We start from the raw sequence: 20,726 nt of genomic DNA on the forward strand, positions 1-20,726 counted from the left end.
CTGAAAAAAAAAAATACAATATGAAGGATAAAAGGTCACACTCACACTACCTATGGTGTCTTGATGTCTCCCTTTCTTGTCGTAGGGGCAAGAGAACCATCAACAAAGGATATTTTGTCTCGGCTAGAAAGGAGTTGGTTAGAGGTGAACAAGTGTGAAACATTTGTTATGTAGTTAAAGGCACTGGAATCAATTACCCAAGGGATTTTATGAGTACCTGAGATAAAAGCATGATTTGTAGTGGCACAAATACCTAAGTGTGCATATGCAAAGGAAGGAACAATCTTTGATGAAGTAGACGTTGTTGCAGTAGACTCCAAGTGACCGATTATTCGGCCATACTTCTCATACTCAGCCTTGACGGTGCAAGTTGCTCTCCCACTAACTTCTCACCACTCTGTCCCTGTTCACTCTATGAGGAGGTGTCTATTTGCATTTCCACCTTTTCCCTTCTCAAACCTTTTTCCACTGTTTTCTTTCTTGAGTCTGGCAGGAATGAGCTTTGGGTGCAGCTTCCAATAGGTGTCTTTAGTGTGTTTATGCTTCTTGTAGTACTCACAGATAACATCTTTCTTCCTAGTGTTGACCTTCGGGCATCATCCCGACATTAGCATAGTGATCAACTTGCGACTCTATAAACTGAATCTGTCTTCTGCTCCTCACTACTCACCATAGCATAAGCCTGAGATAAAGTCACCTCATCCTTTGCCAAAACATTTTGCCTCACAATATCATTGAGTGAATGGATGCAAACAAAAATCAAAACATGGTTTTACTAGTGTAGGTTTGCTATTTCAAGCAAAGAACTGCTCTTCAATCACTCAAAATTTCATAGAACCCAGCCAGATGGGAGAAGGAGATAAAGTTCAGCTGCTCCTTCCAGATGTTTCAAAACTCTGTCCAACACAAACCACCCTTAATAGAAATCAAAGAGCTCCCCTTTGATCTCCAAGTGCCAGCTTCAAAGTGTCTCTATGACCTGTAACAAGATTTCTCCAGTTATCTAGGGTTTTTGGAAAAAAAAACTCCATGAACCTTCCCTGGGCTTTAACTAAGGATGAAAATCTCCACAAAACCTCTTAATTGGGCTACATAAGCTGCTAATTAATTAGTCAATCAGTTCTCCACACACACTGTGTATGGGCTAAGAAAGAAGAAAGATGTTGAAGGTGAAACCCCACTTTGATACCAAGTTGTGAAACATGCCTGTAGTAAATCAGAAAATATAGAAAAAGAAAAGAAAGAAAGAGGAGTGGAAGGTTTCAACAAAAGCTTCCGGAAGAAGAAGAGGAAGGAAGAGAGAAGAGAAGATGTTCGATCCCTTCTATAGTCTCCTCAAGATGTCTTTTATTTCTTAATGTAAAACAGAGTACAATTCCTTAGATGCCCTTAATAGGGCAGTCAACACTAAAGAACTAATAAAATAATCAAAAAGAAGCCCATAACTAAATGAACATAAACTTAAAAGAAATAAAACCACTAGCGCCCATTTGGCCCATTCTCACTACAAAACCCTTGGCCATCAACCTTGCCTTATACCTTTCCATTGAGCCGTCAACACGATGCTTAATAGTAAACACCAACTTGTATCCTACAAGTTTTTTACCCTTAGGAAGGTCAATCAAATCCCACATGCAATTCTTATGAAGAGCATCAATTTCCTCTAGCATAGCATTTTTCCACTTAGGAGAATTTAGGGCCATTGTAGCAAACTTAGGAACAAAACACTAGAAATAGCAAAAAGGAAAAAATGGTAAGGAGGCAAGTTGCTACAAGTGGCGAAATGACAAATGAAGTGTTTAGTGGTGCATGAATGGGTACCTTTCTAAACAACAATAGGGAGATCAAGGTCACAATTAGGGTTACAAAGGGAATCATTACATGTTTCAGTAGGGGGTGTACTACTCTTCAGGTTTGCCTCTTGAGAAACTATAGGTTCAGGGGGAGCAATCTCAAGTTTGTCTTCATTTGGTGATGTATGTTGATCTAGGGGACAGGAACAAGATCTAGAACAAGAGTAAACACGTTGGACAAGAGCACGAGTAGGAGAACGAGGATGATGTGGAGCAATAGGGGAATCAAAGACTCGGTCGGGTGTAGTGATGGAAACAAGAATATGCTTCTTCAAAGTACGATTCTCTCCGTGAGAAGTAGAAAAGAATGGTTAATGCTCAACAAAAGTCACATCCATGGAGATGAAAGTGTGATGAGAAGAGGGATCATAGCACTTATATCCCCTTTCAGTGTGATGATAAGATTTTATGGACATTTATTCTCTTTGCCATGTGCTGCGAGATCTATATTTGAGGAGAAAAAGAGAAGTATGAAAGAGACAGTGACTGTTATCAGTTCAACAGTTATTGGTTGGGTGCTGCTGCTTCCTGAGTTTCAAGGGTTGAGGAAGGAAGATTTTGGTGCTGATTTCTGGATTTCTTTGAATGCATAAAGAGTGTTGATGTTCTGAGTTGTCTTGAAGTGATTGTTTTGTTTTGAAGTGATATTGTAATGATTCTTTTTGTTTTCTGGTGGTGGTGACATCTTGTCCCCTAGTTATGTTCGTACTATTTTCCTTTAGGCAATAATTTTTTTTCTTTATTTATCTTCAAAAAAGGACCTAGGGATATCTCCTCAATTTCCAGAATTCTCAAGTTTGGTTTTCGGGTCTCAAGGAATGTCCCCTCTTGATGTGGGGGATGTCCCTAGTTTCTGGGTTTTCACTTGTCAGACCAAATCAACCCTTAGGGGTCGTCGTCTCCTGGAAGGATGAGGTCATCTTCAGAGTTACAGAATTTTCACAGTTTGGCCCAAAGCCCTTGAGGGAATGTCCCCTCACTTATAGGGGATGACTCATGCTTCAACCCAGAAATTTAACCAATATTTCCTTGTTTAAAGCCAATATAAACTGAACCTAAGACCTTCCTATCTCATTCCAAAGACCAAGGAGATTTAGTCTATCGATTCTAGGTATAAACTTTGAGCCCTTAGCAAATGCACATGATCTGATTACATTGAATAAACAATAAAACCTATTCTAAATCTTCAAATGGTTCTTCCGTGCACGTGAGTTGCTCTTTTTCAGATATCAGCCAATTTGAGTCTTTATGTCTGTAATAGATTTTGGGTTTTCTTTTGGGGATGTTTATGTTTTTGTTTGGGTCATTTGGTTGTGTGTCTGTTTTGGGTGATATCTTATCACCTTTCTATTGTATTTCTTTTCCTTTTTAATGAAGTTTTCTCTTTATTCTTCAAAAAAAAAACTCGGTTGCACTCATCTAATTCTGACAAATCTCTGAGATCAATGCTGTTTGTGTTGTTAGATCCATTGGAATGATCTAACAGTTTGATAGTTCACTAGGTTTCCAAGGTAGAGTCTGTTGGAAGGATATGAAAAGGACTCGTAAGAGGAATAAACTGAGGAATTAATTAATTTTTGCCACTTAAACATCTTTCATCCCTTCTATATCAATTTAGATTCCATAGATTACACTGTAATGATGTATTTTCATAGGCCATGCTCTGGAGGGTAATGCTTGGTCTGACAGATATTCTGGATGTAAATCCCTTGGCAATTTTGGATCAAGAGTAGGGGTGTCAATTTTTCGGGTTCAGGGCAGGTTCGGTCGGGTGTAGGATCAGGTTATGGTTTTGGAAGTCTAACCCAAGTTGGGTTCAAGTCAGGGTCAACCTGTTTGGTTATGATACCCCCTACATATAGAAGGTATTGTTGCAATTTTGTACGATCTTACTCCACAAACCTAAGGGTTTCATTTCATTTCATTTACCCTCTTCGAGTTTTTTCTGGAAGAGGTGACTGGAGTTTGCAGAAAAGATGACCAACGAACTGTATAGCACTGAAGAGAAACTCTCTTTTGGAATTTCACTGATTAGTTAGTCTTCTTGTATTTTTCTTGTCCCATTTTTCTTATGGGATGTTTCTTATGGTTCAAACTTTGAAGTGTCGAGGCTTTACAGAAAAAATAACTGTTGAAAATCACAAATAGGTGACGTGGGAAACCCTGGATATACTTCTCTTTGGTTTCATGGATCATAAAAGGAATTTACTTATTCTGTTTTTTGAAAATTCTTCAATGTATCATTTTCTTCTTTGCCTAACCAAGTTTGGAGCAAGACATCTTCCAAAAACCAATTCTGTCTTTACAGAATATACTAAACCCTGGATATACTTCTCTTTGGTTTCATGGATCATAAAAGGAATTTGCTTATTCTGTTTTTTGAAGGTTCTTCAACATATCGTTTTCTTCTTTGCCTAACCAAGTTTGGAGCAAGCCATCTTCCAAAAACCAATTCTGTCTTTACAGAATATACTGTTAATGTATCTATTGGAAACAACCACCTTGATGCATCTGTGTATCACGACCAGCTTCAAGAAACATAAGGCAGGTCGGGTTGGCATCATGTTCTGTCTTATAGGGGTGGGGCGGGTTTGGAAATTGATCCTTGTTAAATCAGGGTGGATTGGGTTCAGGCAGAGATAGTAGAGGGTCAGGTTAGGGTTGAGGCAAACACTCAACCTGACGCGTTGGCATCCCTAATCAAGAGCTTATTCCAGTAGGCAAATACATGAAACCAATTTTGTCATTGTTCTCTATTAAGAGCCATAACTAGATATGATAATAGGCCTTGGTATTCCTTATGACCAAGTAGTAAATAAAGAAATGCCAAAACTAATCTTCTAGTTGCTATCAGAAACCTACATTTCATTTTAGGTAGTTCTGCATCTTACTCATGTATAAGTGTCATATTGATTATCAATACATGTGAATTATTACCATTACTTTCTGTCATTGCAGGAAGGGACTTCAAACTATTTCAAAGGACTGATGCTGATTCTATGTTATCTCATTGTTGCTGCTAGTTTTTTTGTACATGTAGACCCTTCAAACGGTGAGTAGCAGGAAATTTCTTCTATATGATCGTGTTTTCTTGCATTCTACCAAAATGATTATGCAAATGTTTTCCCCCCAATGTTTTGAGTTTGAATGGTTGTCACCATAACGAATATGGTTCCAATTCATATGTTTAGAGGTATAAACACTGGCAATGCTATTTTTTTATTTCCTTTTTGTGTGTGTATGGGGGGGGGGGGGGTGTTGTTGCATGTTGTATGAATAATATCAGAGAGAAAACATGTAGTTTTATACAAATAACGAAGAGTTATGATTTTCATATAACCGGCCAGGAAGAATTTTCTTTGGTACACGTTCATTATATATCTAAAGAGTTAGAATTATAGGACAAACATGACATTGGATTATGGCCAAATCAGTGTCCCTCAGAATGACTGAACTAACTGCATTGTGGATCATCCAGTTCAGTAATCCCTGAAAATCCTTTGTTAATTCCTAAATGGAATCATGGATAATGCAAGATTTGGCTATAATCCAATATCAAGTCCAATTTGTTAATTCTTGGACGTGGCGGTGGTCTTGGAAAAAATACAGCACTGGAGTAATACTTTGAAGAAAAATGAGAAGTGCTTCAGAGTGGAACTGCGATTTAATTCCAAAGGTTGGTTTATTGTGCTTACCGAATGGTTTGGGCGGAAGAAAGCAGCTGATATATATACCGATGGGAAAACAGAGCATGGACTGGACTTCTTTTGCAGAGATGTTACAGGAATTTCTGTGGAGAGGCGACAATGGAGCTAAGACAGCTCAGACAATGCTGGCTATCAGATCAAAGCCACCAAAGGAAAATGGCAAGGGGGATGGGGTTGATGGTAAACAGAGCTTCTTAGAGTGGCACAAGAAATTTGTGGTGTATGCCAATAAAAAGCTGGAAAGAAGTTTTAGAAGGTATTAAAAAAAAACTTTATCCTGAAGGCAGGCTGAACTTAGTCCAATTCCAGGTAGGTAAAGCTCTATTGGAATTGGTAGGTCTAGACAAGGAGATATTCATGCCCTCTCAATACAAACTTCAGAGGGTTTAGTGGTCGTTGAGTGAAAATCTTAGGACTCCTATTTTACACCTGGTCATATGGCAGACAGCTCAGACAATGCTGGCTATCAGATCAAAGCCACCAAAGGAAAATGGCAAGGGGGATGGGGTTGATGGTAAACAGAGCTTCTTAGAGTGGCACAAGAAATTTGTGGTGTATGCCAATAAAAAGCTGGAAAGAAGTTTTAGAAGGTATTAAAAGAAAACTTTATCCTGAAGGCATGCTGAACTTAGTCCAATTCCAGGTAGGTAAAGCTCTATTGGAATTGGTAGGTCTAGACAAGGAGATACTCATGCCCTCTCAATACAAACTTCAGAGGGTTTAGTGGTCGTTGAGTGAAAATCTTAGGACTCCTATTTTACACCTGGTCATATGGCATGTTCAAGAAGATAACAGACTTCTGCGGAGGAAGCATTAAGGAGCTGGACACCTCAGACTTGAGTGCAGCAACCTTGAATCTAGAGGAAGTAAAGCCTAAAGCTTTACTTAGATCGATGAATCTGATTGTTGATGAAGTAACCTACAAGATTTGGTTACTTTTATTAGTGGTAGCTCAGATGTGGAAGAGTCTGCCAAAGGTAGGAGACGATGCCGGCGGGGAAGTGGTCAGGACACATGACAATCTGGGATAGGAAGATGAACGACATTCAAATTTTATAAAGGAAACCCACCATTCCTTCTTTTGAGAGGTGGTAGACAGGATACTGATTTCTTGGGCAAATCTAGGCCATCCAAATCAGATTGAAGAGTCAAAGTTAAATCCTTCACTGAAGTTGTGGTAGGTAAGAGTGGTGAGATACCCAAGGAATTTGAAGGGGCGCCAAGTGCCAAACCGGTGGTCAAACCGAGGTGTGTGGGTGGTCCATCTGACCCTACCTCCAACTCATGTGATAACTTAGAAGGTCAGGTGACAGAGCAAGTTTGAGTGCTAGGGGATGATATCTTCGATCTATCATCATCCTCCTTGATGTCTAAGAACGAAAGTCGACACGCAACATCAAAGCAGGGCACCAACACCCTTTCCTTCGCCTTAAATAGGTCTAAGAGGCTAAATCTAAGTTCAAAATTTCAATGCATATCAAGCTGTATCGGCCAATACATATCTTATCGTGGGCTTCCCGATACACCCCTACAGGGGATGTTTCGGGGTCTAACCCGGTTCAGGGGGTAGATGGGCCTTAAACCAACCCCTCCGGACCAGGTTGGAAGAAAAACTAAAAAAGAAAATGATGTGAGCCACAATACAGTCCGATATGCCGGTAGCCAGTGTCACTTCAAAACGCTACCAGAGCTTGAAGTATGGATGATTACACACTTGGAACGTAGCTTTTGTTTGTAGACTCCTTGAAAGAAACTTCTCTAGAGCCAATGGAAATTGGATTTGATTTGCCTGCTTTAGACTTGGTGGTGGGCTCTATAGCTAGAAGAGAATAGTTGGTACAACCAACAGAGGCACTAGATCAAGGTGTTCATTCTTGGGATTTGGGTTTTAACACTGACCTTCATAGTGAAGCTCAAGAGGAACAGTCAATCAGTGCTATCCATGCTTTACCAAACAAGTATGGAATTCTGACAAAACTTGTATGTAAGAAAGCTTACTCTAAAGTGGAGCAGGGATTTTTTAACCCTTTCCCCCCCCCCTTCTGTTCCCTTGCCTGTATTTTTGTTTCCTTCCCCTAAGGCTTCCTCTAACTTTGCCTTCACTTCTGTCAGCAAGGATAAGGATAGATTGTGGGCTAATGAGATTGTTAGCATTCATCAGCTGTCGACTGATGGTTAGGATATTGGAGTGCTGAGTTGGGCTACAAATGCTTCTCCTTGGAGGGCAATACATGTTGTCCTCCCTCTTTTTCTACCTTTTGTCAAGTACAATATTTGTTCAAGGGACCTTGTTAAATTCTGGGAACATGTTTGGGTGAGTAAGACACCCTTGAAAGCCTTGTTTCCTTCTTTGTTCTCTATTTCAAATTGTAATCACAATGGACTTTGATCGGCGGTCGGTTGAAGGTCTGGAGAGGACAGTAGGGAAGAGAAAAGGTGAGGGGGAATACTGGTTGTAGACAATTTTGGGAGAAGAGCAGAGAAGGGAGTGAGAGAGAGGGAGAGACAGAATGAGGGAGATGACGTGAGAGACCCCTAGAGTCAGGGTTATGTATTAGTGTCTCCCGTGGGGAAGAGTTGTTCCCCTTTTTATAGAGAGGACCCCAAGGTTATAAGGAGAAGGATCTAAAAGGAGACCTTTCCTAGTAGGAAAGGGGATCTTTATCTTTATCTCAGCTATTAAGGGGGCACCATTGGGATTTCGCCACGTGTCCTACGAGATCCTTTAAGGAAAAGGTTTCCTTTCTCTTAAGGATTCTAGCGTGACACGTGTAGGCTATGTCCCTTTACAGATTTTCCTATATACACACGTTGGGACATTCGATCGGCTAATGCGTTTGGATGTCCCTATAAATCATCTTTGAAGTGTTTCGTCACGGCTTGCCACGACTGTGTAGGGTGCAGGTTACCTGTGAACTTATATTGCTGGATTTGGCTTTGTTTATCGTTCATCATGGCATGAGCTACCATTCTATGGTCATCGCAGGATGTTGGTAGTGTATCAAGTTCGTCGCAGAGTTGCGATATCATTCTAGACTAATCACTAGTCTTGGATAGCACACAGTTCTCATCGCAGGTCCCAAAAGGTATTTCATGCTCATCGCAAGTGCGTGAACCTTACGATACTTTGATAAAGTGTCGTTGTGCCATTACAAAGGCATCCCTGTTGGGATTTCTCCGTATGGTTTTCTTTTGACATCTTCATCGTAGTCCCAATGATGGTAAACTACATGCACTTACATTGGCCCCCTTGCTTATTGATAAGAGTATTCTTGTCAATAAGCATCTTTTGTGTTTTTCTTTGCCTGTTTGTTGTCGAGTATCTGTGATTAGATGAGGACGGGGGAGTTGATTGATTTGTTATAGATTGCGGTTTCATGGGTGTCCCAAAAGAAAAGACACCGGGTTATTTTATACTTCGTTGGAATGAAGGGCATCTCTTTGTTGGTGTTGTCGTATTGACTTGCAGTTGTTTTCTGGGTTGTTCGAGTCATATACAAAGTGTTGAAGGTATAAGTTGTTGAGTGAGCCGACTTGTGTTTAGTTTATTTCCTTTTAAATTAAGATGTTGTTGGGCCTTGGGCCCATTAGTTTTTATTTTTTAAAGAGCTGTAATTACTTAGGTTGAGTTGCCGCCCTACTAAGGGCATCTTTGTAATATCTCATACTTAAGTTAATTATAAATAGAATGAGGGGCTGGCGGCTAGGGTTATGTGAATCTATCCTAGTCGACCTTCTTCTCTTTTCTTCCCTTTCCTTTGTCTCTTGCTGAAATCCCCAACTTTCTACCTTTCCTTTCACAAGATGCTTGGCCGAAATCAGCACATAAGGCTTTCTACTTGGTATCAGAGCAGGTTGAAGGTTCTTGAAGAGATCCGTTCCTGCAGCCCTAGATCGGCCGACTGCATGGAGATTTAAGAGGCTGATCGAAGCTTTCAGGTAAGCCCAGTTTTTGGATTTTCTTGATGGATCTGTATGCCCTGTAGCTGGTCTAGGGTTTCTCATCAAAATCAGGAAAAACTGGAGAAAGGGGAAGAGTCCTGATTTTGTTGGACTCTTCAATTTTGACCTAGGTAGTGGCGCCCTATTTTTTTAGGGTTCCTCTGGGTTTTTTGTAAGGGGCGATTCAAGTTCCATGTGGTTTGGAGGCCTCTAGAGAGGGCGGTTGCTTCTTCTCTCCCTTCTCCCCATCCCACCGAAAAGGAATCTTTCCTGGGAAGAAAGAAAGTCCAGGACACCAAAGGAGTGTCGTTGGTTCCAGAAGGTATTCTGTTTATTCTTGTTGCATTTTTTAGCTGTTTTCTGAACCTCTTTGAGACACATGGAGGGACACAGAGTTGAATATAAGCCCGGGAATGAAATGGGACCAGTGGGAGGAGGTGCTGGAGACCCCTTCGGAGTCGGAACCATTACTACAGTTAGGTTGGATGGTACAAATTACTTGGAATGGTCCCAATCTGCAAAGATTGCCATTGGGACTCGTGGAAAAGTGGGGTATATTACTGGTGAAGAGGTAAAACCCGAAACTGGCAACTCCCGGTGGGTGCAAGAAAATTATATGGTAATGACATGGTTGTGTAATTCTATGTTGCCACATATAAGTAAAAACTTTTTATGGGCAAACATTGCCAAGGAGATATGGGATGGGGTTGCAGAGACCTATTCACAGAAGGAGAACGTTGCTAGGGCTTATCAACTAAGAAATCAGATTATTGCTACTAGGCAGGGAGATAGATCTGTTGTAGCTTATTTTTCAGTCCTTAAGACCCTGTGGCAGGAGATTGACCATCTAGAGACCTTTGCTTGGGAAACCACCAAGGATGCAACTACCTATCAAAGACACTTAGAGAAGTATAGGGTGTTCGAATTCCTTGTTGGCCTTAACCCTGAGTATGACATTGCACGACAACATCTTCTTTCCAGGGACAGTGTCACTCTCTCCCAAGCATATGCATTCGTGTCTGGAGAGGAGTGCAGGAGGGATGTAATGATGAAGAATCTCATGATTGATCAGTCTGCTATGGTAAGTGCTGTGAAACCTAAACAGAATGGCAATGAGAACAAGAAGGAAGACAAAAGGGACTTAGTCTGTGACTACTGTAAGAAACCGAAGCATACAAGAGATACTTGCTGGAAGCTTCACCCACATCTTGTGCCGACCAGATTGAAGAATAAGAAAGGAAATGCACATATGGCAGTTACTGGTGACACTCCGGCCCCCCCTACTACAGTTGCCTTGGAGTTTGTTGCAGCTACTGTAGTAAGGGCCGAGCTTGAGAGGTTTGGGTTACTTCTGAATCAGAGGGATACAGCTAGTTCCAATTCAGCCGCAACCGGACAACAAGGTACAGGTAGCACAGGTGGAACTCACTCTACCTCCCTTGCCCACACAGGTAGTCCACATGTCACTGCAAACTATGTTTCTGCTTCAGGTAAGGAGAGATCTCCTTGGATTATAGACTCTGGAGCCTCAGAGCACATGATCCATTGCTTCACCATTTTCTCCTCTTACCAGCTCAGTTCTGGCAGAGATAGGGTCTCCACAGCTGAAGGATCCCATGTTCCTATTGCTGGGAAGGGATCTGTCAAGATTAATGATTCCATTTGTTTTCCCTCTGTCCTCCATGTTCCTAGATTGAGCACCAACTTGTTATGTGTTAGTAGTTTGACTAAGAATCTGAACTGCTCAGTAATTTTTTCTCTTGGACATTGTATTTTGCAGGATCTGGATTCAAAGAGGACGATTGGGAGTGGTCATGAAGTGAATGGAATCTACCTCCTGGATACTCTTCCAATTCACCAAAGTCATCATGTTTGCAAGGACAGTGAGTCAAAACTTGTGGATCAGATTATACTTTGGCATAATCGTCTGGGCCATTTGTCTTTTTCTTCTTTAAGTTCTTTGTTTCCAAAACTGTTTGAGTTTGTGAGTCTGTCAAGGTTGAAGTGTGAAGGTTGTGAACTTGGAAAGCATTGTAGACACTCTTTTAAACCGAGTAATAAAAGATGTTCTCCTTTTGATGTTATTCATTCAGATGTGTGGGGCCCTTATCATGTTCCCTCTATGGGCGGCTATCGCTATTTTCTCCTATTTGTGGATGATTTCTCTCGATATTCCTGGATTTACTTGATGAAATCACGTGATGAGGTACCATCCTTGGTGAGGCAATTCCATCATATGGTATTAACACAATTTGGAACTAGAATCAAGATGTTCAGATCTGACAATGCTAGGGAATATTTTGAGAGACATCTTGACTCATATCTGTTGGAGTATGGTGTTGTCCATCAGAGTAGTTGCTCCTATAGTCCACAGCAGAATGGTGTTGCAGAGAGAAAGAACAGGCACATTGTTGAGACGGCAAGAAGCATGATGATCACAGCGATAGTTCCGGTTCGTTTTTAGGGTGATGCTGTTCTCACAGCAGTATATCTGATTAACAGGATGCCTTCTCGTATACTTGGATTCAGCACTCCATTCAGCCTTCTTTTTCCTCAGGGGGAGATGTTTCATATTCCTCTAAGGGTGTTTGGGTGTGTCTGCTTTGCGCATATTCTTGGTCTTTACCGTTCGAAACTTGATCCCAAGGCAAAGAAATGTGTTTTCCTTGGATATGCAGAGAATCAGAAAGGGTACCGCTGCTATGATCCAGTCTCTGGGAACCGGTTTGTTACTATGGACATCACCTTTTTCGAATCTATATACTTCTTCTCAAGGAATCCTTTTCAGGGAGAGTGTTTTGGGGAAGTAAGTCAACAGTCTATCCCTCTCCCAGTTCCAGTTCCTATGTCTACTACTGTGCTTGACAACCATCCGATGTCACCTACCTTGCCACCCCCTTTGCGTTCCGTCTCACAGTATTACTCACGGCAGAGACTTCATAAGGAGGTTGATTCCACTACAGCAGAACTCACACCACTTCCTGTCGATCCCGTGGAGACTCCAGGTTCGGCTGATCCAGATCCAGGTATTCCTCTTGATCCCTCTACTATTTCAGTTCCCATTGGTCCCACTAAAACTATTACAGATAACCTTGATCTCCCTATTGCTCTTAGAAAAGGAAAGAGGAAGTGCACTGCTCATTGCATATCACAATACTTATCCTACAGTGGACTTTCTCCTTCCTACCGTGCTTTTCTCTCTTCTCTTAATTCCGTATCTATACCCAAGGATGTTAGTGAGGCTCTCTCCAAACCTGAGTGGAAGGTAGCTATGCAAGAAGAGATGGAGGCTTTGATTAAGAATCAGACATGGGAGATTGTGGACCACCAGATGGCAAGGAGACAGTTGGATGCAGATGGGTTTACACAGTAAAGTATAAGGCAGATGGAAGCATAGAGAGGTACAAGGCAAGACTTGTTGCAAAAGGATACACACAGACCTATGGCATTGATTATCTAGAAACTTTTGCACCAGTTGCAAAGATGACCTCTGTTCGGATACTCCTTTCTCTTGCTTCCTCATACTCTTGGCCCTTGTTTCAATTGGATGTGAAGAATGCTTTCCTAAATGGGTATCTGCAAGAAGAGGTGTATATGGATCTTCCAGCTGGTTTTTATGATAATGCTAAAGAGGGAAAGGTATGCATGCTAAAGAAGTCACTATATGGCTTGAAACAATCCCCTAGAGCATGGTTCGACAGATTCAGAAAGGCCCTGATTGTTTTTGGCTACACTCAAACTCAATTTGATCACACCTTGTTTGTGAAGCGCAGGGGATCCTTGGTGTCAATCCTAATTGTTTATTTGGATGATATTGTTGTCACTGAGAATGATCTGAGTGAGATTTATAGTCTGAAGAGGAACCTGCATAAGGAATTTGAGATTAAGGACCTTGGAGAACTGAGATACTTCTTAGGCATTGAAGTTGCAAGATCGAAACATGGAATTTTTATCTCTCAAAGGGAGTATGTCTTGGACCTTCTCCAAGAAACAGAGAAACTTGGAACAAAGGCAGCTAGCACCCCCATTGATCAGAACCATAGAATCAGTGCATCAGAAGGTGAACCAGTAAAGGACCTTGGGAGGTACCAAAGACTTGTGGGTCGGCTACTATACTTGTGCATGACAAGACCGGACATCTCCTATGCAGTAAGTGTAGTGAGCCAATACATGCATGCTCCGCGAGACCAGCACTGGAAGGCAGTTGACAGGATCCTTGCTTATCTGAAGGGACATCCAAGCAGAGGCATATTGTTTACTGATCATGGACAACTCAAGCTAGAGACCTATACAGATGCGGACTGGGCAGGATGCCTCGATGACAGAAGATCAACTTCAGGAGTGTGCACCCTAGTTGGGGGCAACCTAGTCTCATGGAAGAGTAAAAAACAAACAGTTGTGGCAAGATCAAGTGCAGAAGCCGAATATAGGGCCATGGCACATGGAGTTTCAGAACTTCTCTGGATCCGTTCTCTATTGGAAGAAATCGGTGTTCAGGTAGAAGAACCTATGATGCTATACTGCAATAACCAGGCAGCAATTAATATTGCTCTTAATCCAGTCCAACATGACCGAACTAAGCACATTGAAGTAGATAGACATTTTATCTGAGAAAGGGTAACTTCTGGAGAAGTTTGTCTTCCATACATTTCTTCTGATCTGCAGCTTGCTGATGTCCTCACAAAAGGCGTTGCAAAGAATAAGCTGGAGCATGATCTACGCAAGTTGGGGATGTATGACATCTACTCCCAACTTGAGGGGGAGTGTTGAGTGGGCCGACTTGTGTTTAGTTTATTTCCTTTTAAATTAAGATGTTGTTGGGCCTTGGGCCTTGGGCCCATTAGTTTTTATTTTTTAAAGAGCTGTAATTACTTAGTTTGAGTTGCTGCCCTACTAAGGGCATCTTTGTAATATCTCATACTTAAGTTAATTATAAATAGAATGAGGGGGCTGGCGGCTAGGGTTATGTGAATCTATCCTAGTTGACCTTCTTCCCTTTTCTTCCCTTTCCTCTATCCCCAACTTTCTACTCTTCCTTTCACAAGAAACTTGGCCGAAATCAGCACATAAGGCTTTCTACTTAAGTGATGGCATAGCTCAGTGTTTCCTTTAATTTAGCCCCCCCCCCTCCTATTTCTTGATGGAAGGCCTTTTGTGAAGAAACATGTCGGCTATGACTTGTCATTTTAAGTTTACGACCCCCCTATTTCTTGATAGAAGGCATTCTATCAAGGAGTATTCGAGAGTTGGGAGAGATTATGTTGAATTTTCATCCCCCTTGTTTCTTAAGAGAGAAGCCATTTTATCAAGAAACATTCGAGAGGTGTATATAGAACCTTAGGCACATCGATAGATGCATAAAGTTGCTAGAACACCCAAATGATTGCATAGCATTGTCTATAAGCATTTGTTATGAGATTAATGTGATTGATGTGTTGTTGGTAGAGTTGCTGGTGGGTTTCCAAAACTAGAGAAGGTTCGGAAATAGTTTTAGAATATTAGGACTTTGCATTTTGGAGAGTGAAGTATTCGGTAGGGAGGAAATATGGTACAAAAGGTGGTGTAATAGGAAGCCCCCCCCCATTTAGTGTGTAGAATTTTGGAGGGAACCTAATATTCTTGTGATTTGAGCATTTCTTGCAATTGCTCTGTTATAGCATGTTGATAGTCTTGTAATGATAATATCGTGGATCATGATGCATAAAGTCTTATTTGAACCATGTACGGGATGTAGTTGCGTAGTTTGGTTAGTGTGCTGAATGTTTAGCAATCGATTGAAAGAGTGCATTCTCCGCTAGGCTTGGCATAAGATGGTTGGTGCCGGAGCTTACTAGTGTCAAGTTCTTTTTGCAACTGTTTGATTATAGTGAACTTCACAGTCCATTATATTTGTGCTTGTTTGCGATATAGACAAATGTAGAGTAAGTCGCTTATGCCTAAGGCTAATTACCTAGGGCTTCATAAGAAATGTGCAATGCATGGGGCTGCCATGGCTTTTTGTCAAATAGCTACCTAGTGTTGTGAAGGTTCTATGGGATAGTCGCATGGGGTTACCATGGCCTCCTGGGGTTGCTAGGGAATTGAGATGTGCTTCTGGAGTTGCTAGGGCCTTCCTGGGGTTGCTAGGGGATTGAGATGCGCACTTGGGGTCGCCAGGGAATTAAGATGTGCATCTGGGGTTGCCAGGGAACTGTGATCTGCACCTGGGGTTGCTAGGGAATTGAGATGTGCCTAGGGTTTCCAGGGAATGTAGATATGTGCTTAGGGTTGCCAGGGCCTTCTTGGGGTTTCCAAGTAATTGAGATGTGCTTGGGGTTGCTAGGGAATGTAGATGTATGCCTGGGGTTGCTAGGGCTTTCCTAGGGTTGCCAGGGAATGTACATATGTGCTTGGGGTTGCCAGGGCTTATTACAACCGGCGTGTCAGCTCGGAGGTGATACCTAGGTCTGGTAGACCAGGCCTCTAATGAATAAGCTGTGTTGGCAATTAGTGCTTGTTGCTCAAGACTTCTATGTGATGTTGCAAGAAACACGTTAGGGAATTGTAGGGAATGTGATGAATGGGTAAATGCTTGTTTAAAATTCATTTAAAGCTCATAGATCGATTCAAAATCATATCTTTATTGTGAAAAAAAAAAGGAAAAAAAACATGTTTGAAATCATGTGTTTGTGAAACAATGGTGAAGCATTATTTTTGAACCAGATGATAACATATGTTAGAAGATAGTATTGAAAGTATGTTTTTGGAAATAACTATTTGATTGGAAATTCCATGTTTCGGAAAGCAATTCTTCATTGAAATACCAAAATTGGTCAAAAAGAGATCATAGTAAAATGTTGGGACTGAGTAATGCTTCCTGTAACGAAACAAAATTATATTTGAAGCATCAGATCCGAACTATCATGATCTGAAACATATAAGATCAGTCAAATATGTAAGAGTTTTGTGTGCCTTTGCTAAAATCAATGAACCCCCCCCCCTTCTAACCATTTTCATTACTGTATTGGTCGCTGCTTCACCGATTATCGTCCTAAATGGTAGAAAATTAAACAAATCACTGCTACAAATGAATAGCTGCTATGTTAGAGAGAATCAAAGATAAGTCTCAATAATAATTTAAAGATCATCAAATCAAAGAAGAATCCAGCTCAAGTCAAACCCATCCGTCTCAGGACCCTCTAAAACAATTTACTGTATAAGCACCATTGTAGGACAATAATCATATCGCTACTAGTATAGAATCTAAAAATCAAAATTAAATAGGTCTTGGATCAAAGAATGAAACAGTGTTCTTGAACAAACTACATTCCCAAAAAAAATCCAACAAAAGACTAACCAAACTAACTCAAAATAGGACCCTGTGTAACTGCAGTGGATCAAATTAATAGAGAAATTCATAAGCTTAACAAAATCCAGCATGATCGACGTAATAATCACTAAAACTCGAAAGAAGAAGAAAGGCTTATAGAGCTTTAGGACATTGTGATAATGCGGTGGTAGCCACTGATCGAAAAACAAGAGAGACAGGCGAGCCCGCTTGACCTTCACATGGGGAAGCAATCTACTTTTCTCTATCGGAGTTGGGATCGATACTGCTTTTGTCAGTGGTGAAAGAGGGATTGATATCTCGATCAATATCCTTGCAACTAAGCAAAATAAATGGAAGACGGGGGAAAAGAAAGAAAGCAAATAGAAGAGATTCATCATTGCAAGAACCCCAAACATATTCTTGGATTATTTTGTTAGAAAATAAAAGAGACAAGAGGAATGGATCCCTTTCCTAAATGTTGTCCTCGGGCCTTCCGTCCCTCGATTTACTTTAGGTTCAAAAAATCATCTACCTAACCTAGTCGATGGTGGTGATGATCTCCTACCCCTTGTCACTGCGATTGTTACTTCACATCGCAGGGGAGAAAGAAGGTAGGTGAATAATTCATCCGTGACTTCACTCACGGATGATCTGAATTAGAAGCCAGAATCTGGCGTCTTGGGGATTGTATGCCAATAGGCCCGATTCGAGTGACTTCGTTGGTGCAGGAAGACTGAATTGCCATTCACACTGATCTACTGCTATAGGCAGCTCACCTAAGAAAACCTACGTAGCTGCGTTGTTGACGAAGATAGACCCCAAAAACGGTGATTGGTAGCCAAACCATCATCAATACTGACTTTGACTCCCGACTCCCATTAGGTTTCAGTGCCATCATTCGCTCCATAGATCGGAAAACCAGAGATTCTTATGTAATCACAATGGACTTTGATCGGCTGTCGGTCAAGTCTCCAATGGTCTGGAGAGGACAGCAAGGAAGAGAAAAGGTGAGGGGGAATACTGGTTGTAGACAATGGTGGGAGAAGAGCATAGAAGGGAGTAAGAGAGAGGGAGAGACAGAATGAGGGAGATGCCGTGAAAGACCCCTGGAGTCAGGGTTATGTGTTAGTGTCTCCCGTGGGGAAGAGTTGTTCCCCTTTTTATAGATAGAACCCCAAGGTTATAAGGAGAATGATCTAAAAGGAAATCTTTCCTATTAGGAAAGGGGATCTTTATCTTCATCTCGGCTATTAAGGGGGCACCATTGGGATTTTGCCACGTGTCCAGCAAGATCCTTCAAGGACAAAGTTTCCTTTCTCTTAAGGATTCTTGCATGGCGCATGTAGGCTACATCCCCTAATGGATTTTCATGTAGACACACGTTGGGACATTCGATTGGCTAATGTGTTTGGATGTCCCTGTAAGTCATCTTTGAAGTGTTTTGTTGTGGCTTGCCATGACTGTGCGTGGTGCAGTTTGCCTGCGAGCATATGTTGTCGGATTTGGCTTTGTTTACCGTTCATAATGGTGTGATCAACCATTCTATGGTCATCATAGGATGTTGGTAGTGTACTGAGTTCATCGAAGAGTTACGATATCATGCAGGTCCCGAAAGGTATTTCATGCTCATCGCAAGTGTAGGATGGCCTTTTGTGCTCATCGCAAGTGCATGAGCCTTACGATACTTTGATAAAGTGTTGTTGTGCCATTACAGAGGCGTCCTGGTTGGGATTTCTCTGTATGGTTTTCTTTTGACATCTTTGTCGTAGTCCCAGTGATGGTAAACTACATGTACTTACGCAAACCCAAAGGATGAGCAAGTTTCTTCTTTCTTGATTCCTCCTGCCTCAATCTCAAGGTTTGATTGCAACTTGGGTTTTAGGAGAGGTCTTAGAGATTCTGAAATGAACCACATGTTGGATTTGATCAGATTTTTACAAGGAGTTTTCTTGGACCCTTCTAATCCGGATAGTAGAATCTAGACTCTAGCCCCCTTTGGATCCTTTTCCCATGCTTCTTTCTTGAGAGCCTTGTCCCAACCTTCTGTCAATCTGGGACTACCCTTTCCTGTTAAAGAAGTGTTGGGAAGGCCAACCCCTCTGAGAATAGGGGCCTTCTGTTGGGAAGCTCTTCTAGGGAAGATCAATACCTGTGACATACTTCAAAGGAAAAGACCTTCTTGGTGTTTGTCTCCTAACTGGTGCACTTTGTGCAAGGCAAATGGTGAGAACTGTTATCACTTGTTAATCTCTTGTCCTTTTGTTCTATCTATTTGGATTTGGTCTACTTCTTTGTTTGGTTGCAGGTCGAATTCTCTTCTAAACTGACAAAGCTTGTTTGCCTCCTTGGTTACTAGTGGGATGAAGAGAAGGGGTCAAGTTCTTTAGAGATGCACCAGAGCTGCTATCTTCTGGACAGTTTGGGAAGAAAGGAATCAAAGGGTATTCCAGAATAAGGATTTTAAGTGCAACTTTGGAGGTTGTTATAGTTGAAGTGTTACATTGGGTGATATCCCTGAAATTATTTGAGTATATTCCAAGGATAGATGTATCTATTCCATTGTGGTCTCCACCTGCTGAAGGGTTTATAAAGTTAAACTTTGATGGAAGCAGTGAAGGTAACCCAGGGCCTTCAGGTATTAGAGGTGTATTCAGGAATGAGGAAGGACAGGTTTTGGCTTTATTTTCTCTGAGTCGGTCAGTGTTGATGATTCTCTCAGGGCAGAGTTCTTGGCCGCGTTGGAAGGGATAAAGAGAGCAAAAGAATTAAATTTACATAACCTAATCATTGAAGGCGACTCCAAGGTAGTTATTGGCTGGCTGGAAAAATAAGAGAATGGACTATGGGAATATGCGAATGAAAAAAAAAATCAAGTGGTTGTCAAGGGGTATGGTAGTAAGGCTTCATCGGGTCAAAAGGAAAGCTAACTCCTTTGCTGATGCCTTAGCTAAACAGGGGGTAGGAAGGGCTCAATCTTTGTGGGCTTGCTTGTAACTCTTTGATTGTGCTTTGTCTGTCCTTGGGAAGGGCTAAGAGAGTTTACCCCTCCTCCTGGATGCTATATTTGTAATCTTCCTATTTTAATAAAATTTTTATTATTGATCGAAAAGTCAACAAAAGCAACCTAGTCAGGAGGAAGTGACTCCATTGGTCCAAGAAGGAAGAAGTAAGGGAAAAGGCAATGAAGTAGAGGAAAGAAAAGGAGGAGACAAAATCTTATTTGAGGAAGAAAGGAAAACAAAGAAAGAGAAAGAAGAGTTGAGGTTGAAAAGCTTAAATGTGTCATAAGTTATGAGAAGGAGAACAAGAGAAGGGAGAAAAGAAAGGGGAAGAACTAGGGTAGAAGATATAAAGTCCCATGAACAAGATCCTTGTCAGCAAAAACAGCCTAGTCTGGTGGAAGTGACTCCATTGGTCCAAGAAGGAAGAAGTGAGGGGAAATATAATGGAGTAGAGGAATGGAGATAAAAGTTTATTTGAGGAAGAAAGGAAAACAAAGGAAGAGAAAGAAGAGTGAGTTTGAAAAGCTTAAATGTGGCATAAGTTATGAAAAGGAGAACAAGAGAAAGGAGAAAATAAAAGGGGAGAGTTGAGTATAGACATGTACTTTGAGGAAGGACTCTAAGAAAACTGGGGTAGAAGATCTAAAATCCCATGAACAAGATCCTTGTCAGCAAAAGCGGCCTAGTCTAGAGGAAGTGACTCCATTGATCCAAGAAGGAAGAAGGGGAAAGGCAATGGAGTAGAGGAAAGAAAAAAGGAGACAAAAGCTTATTTGAGGAAGAAAGGAAAACAGAGAAGAGAAAGAAGAGTAAGGTTGAAAAGCTTAAATGTGGCATAAGTTATGAGAAAGACTCAAAGAGAACAAGAGAAAGGAGAAAAGAAAAGGGGAGAGTTGAGTAGATTCTCAGTCTC

At 41.3% G+C, this 20,726-nt stretch overlaps 1 protein-coding gene across 3 annotated transcripts in view; it reads left to right on the forward strand.

Annotated features, from left to right (window-relative positions):
- Positions 1-20,726, forward strand: part of LOC104589431 (vacuolar cation/proton exchanger 3-like) — a 69,368-nt gene that overhangs the window by 41,030 nt on the left and 7,612 nt on the right. For 2 of the 3 annotated variants that reach the window (XM_010247765.3, XM_088890562.1), the window contains exon 12: positions 4,812-4,905. In XM_010247765.3, coding sequence (XP_010246067.1) covers positions 4,812-4,905 — 94 coding nt within the window. Of the gene's footprint in view, positions 1-4,811; positions 4,914-20,726 lie in introns of those variants that run through there. The other variant, XM_088890563.1, reaches the window with a different exon arrangement.

Source organism: Nelumbo nucifera, chromosome 6 (genome assembly GCF_055504915.1).
Source record: "Nelumbo nucifera cultivar China Antique chromosome 6, China Antique-T2T, whole genome shotgun sequence".
NCBI classification, from domain to species: domain Eukaryota; kingdom Viridiplantae; phylum Streptophyta; class Magnoliopsida; order Proteales; family Nelumbonaceae; genus Nelumbo; species Nelumbo nucifera.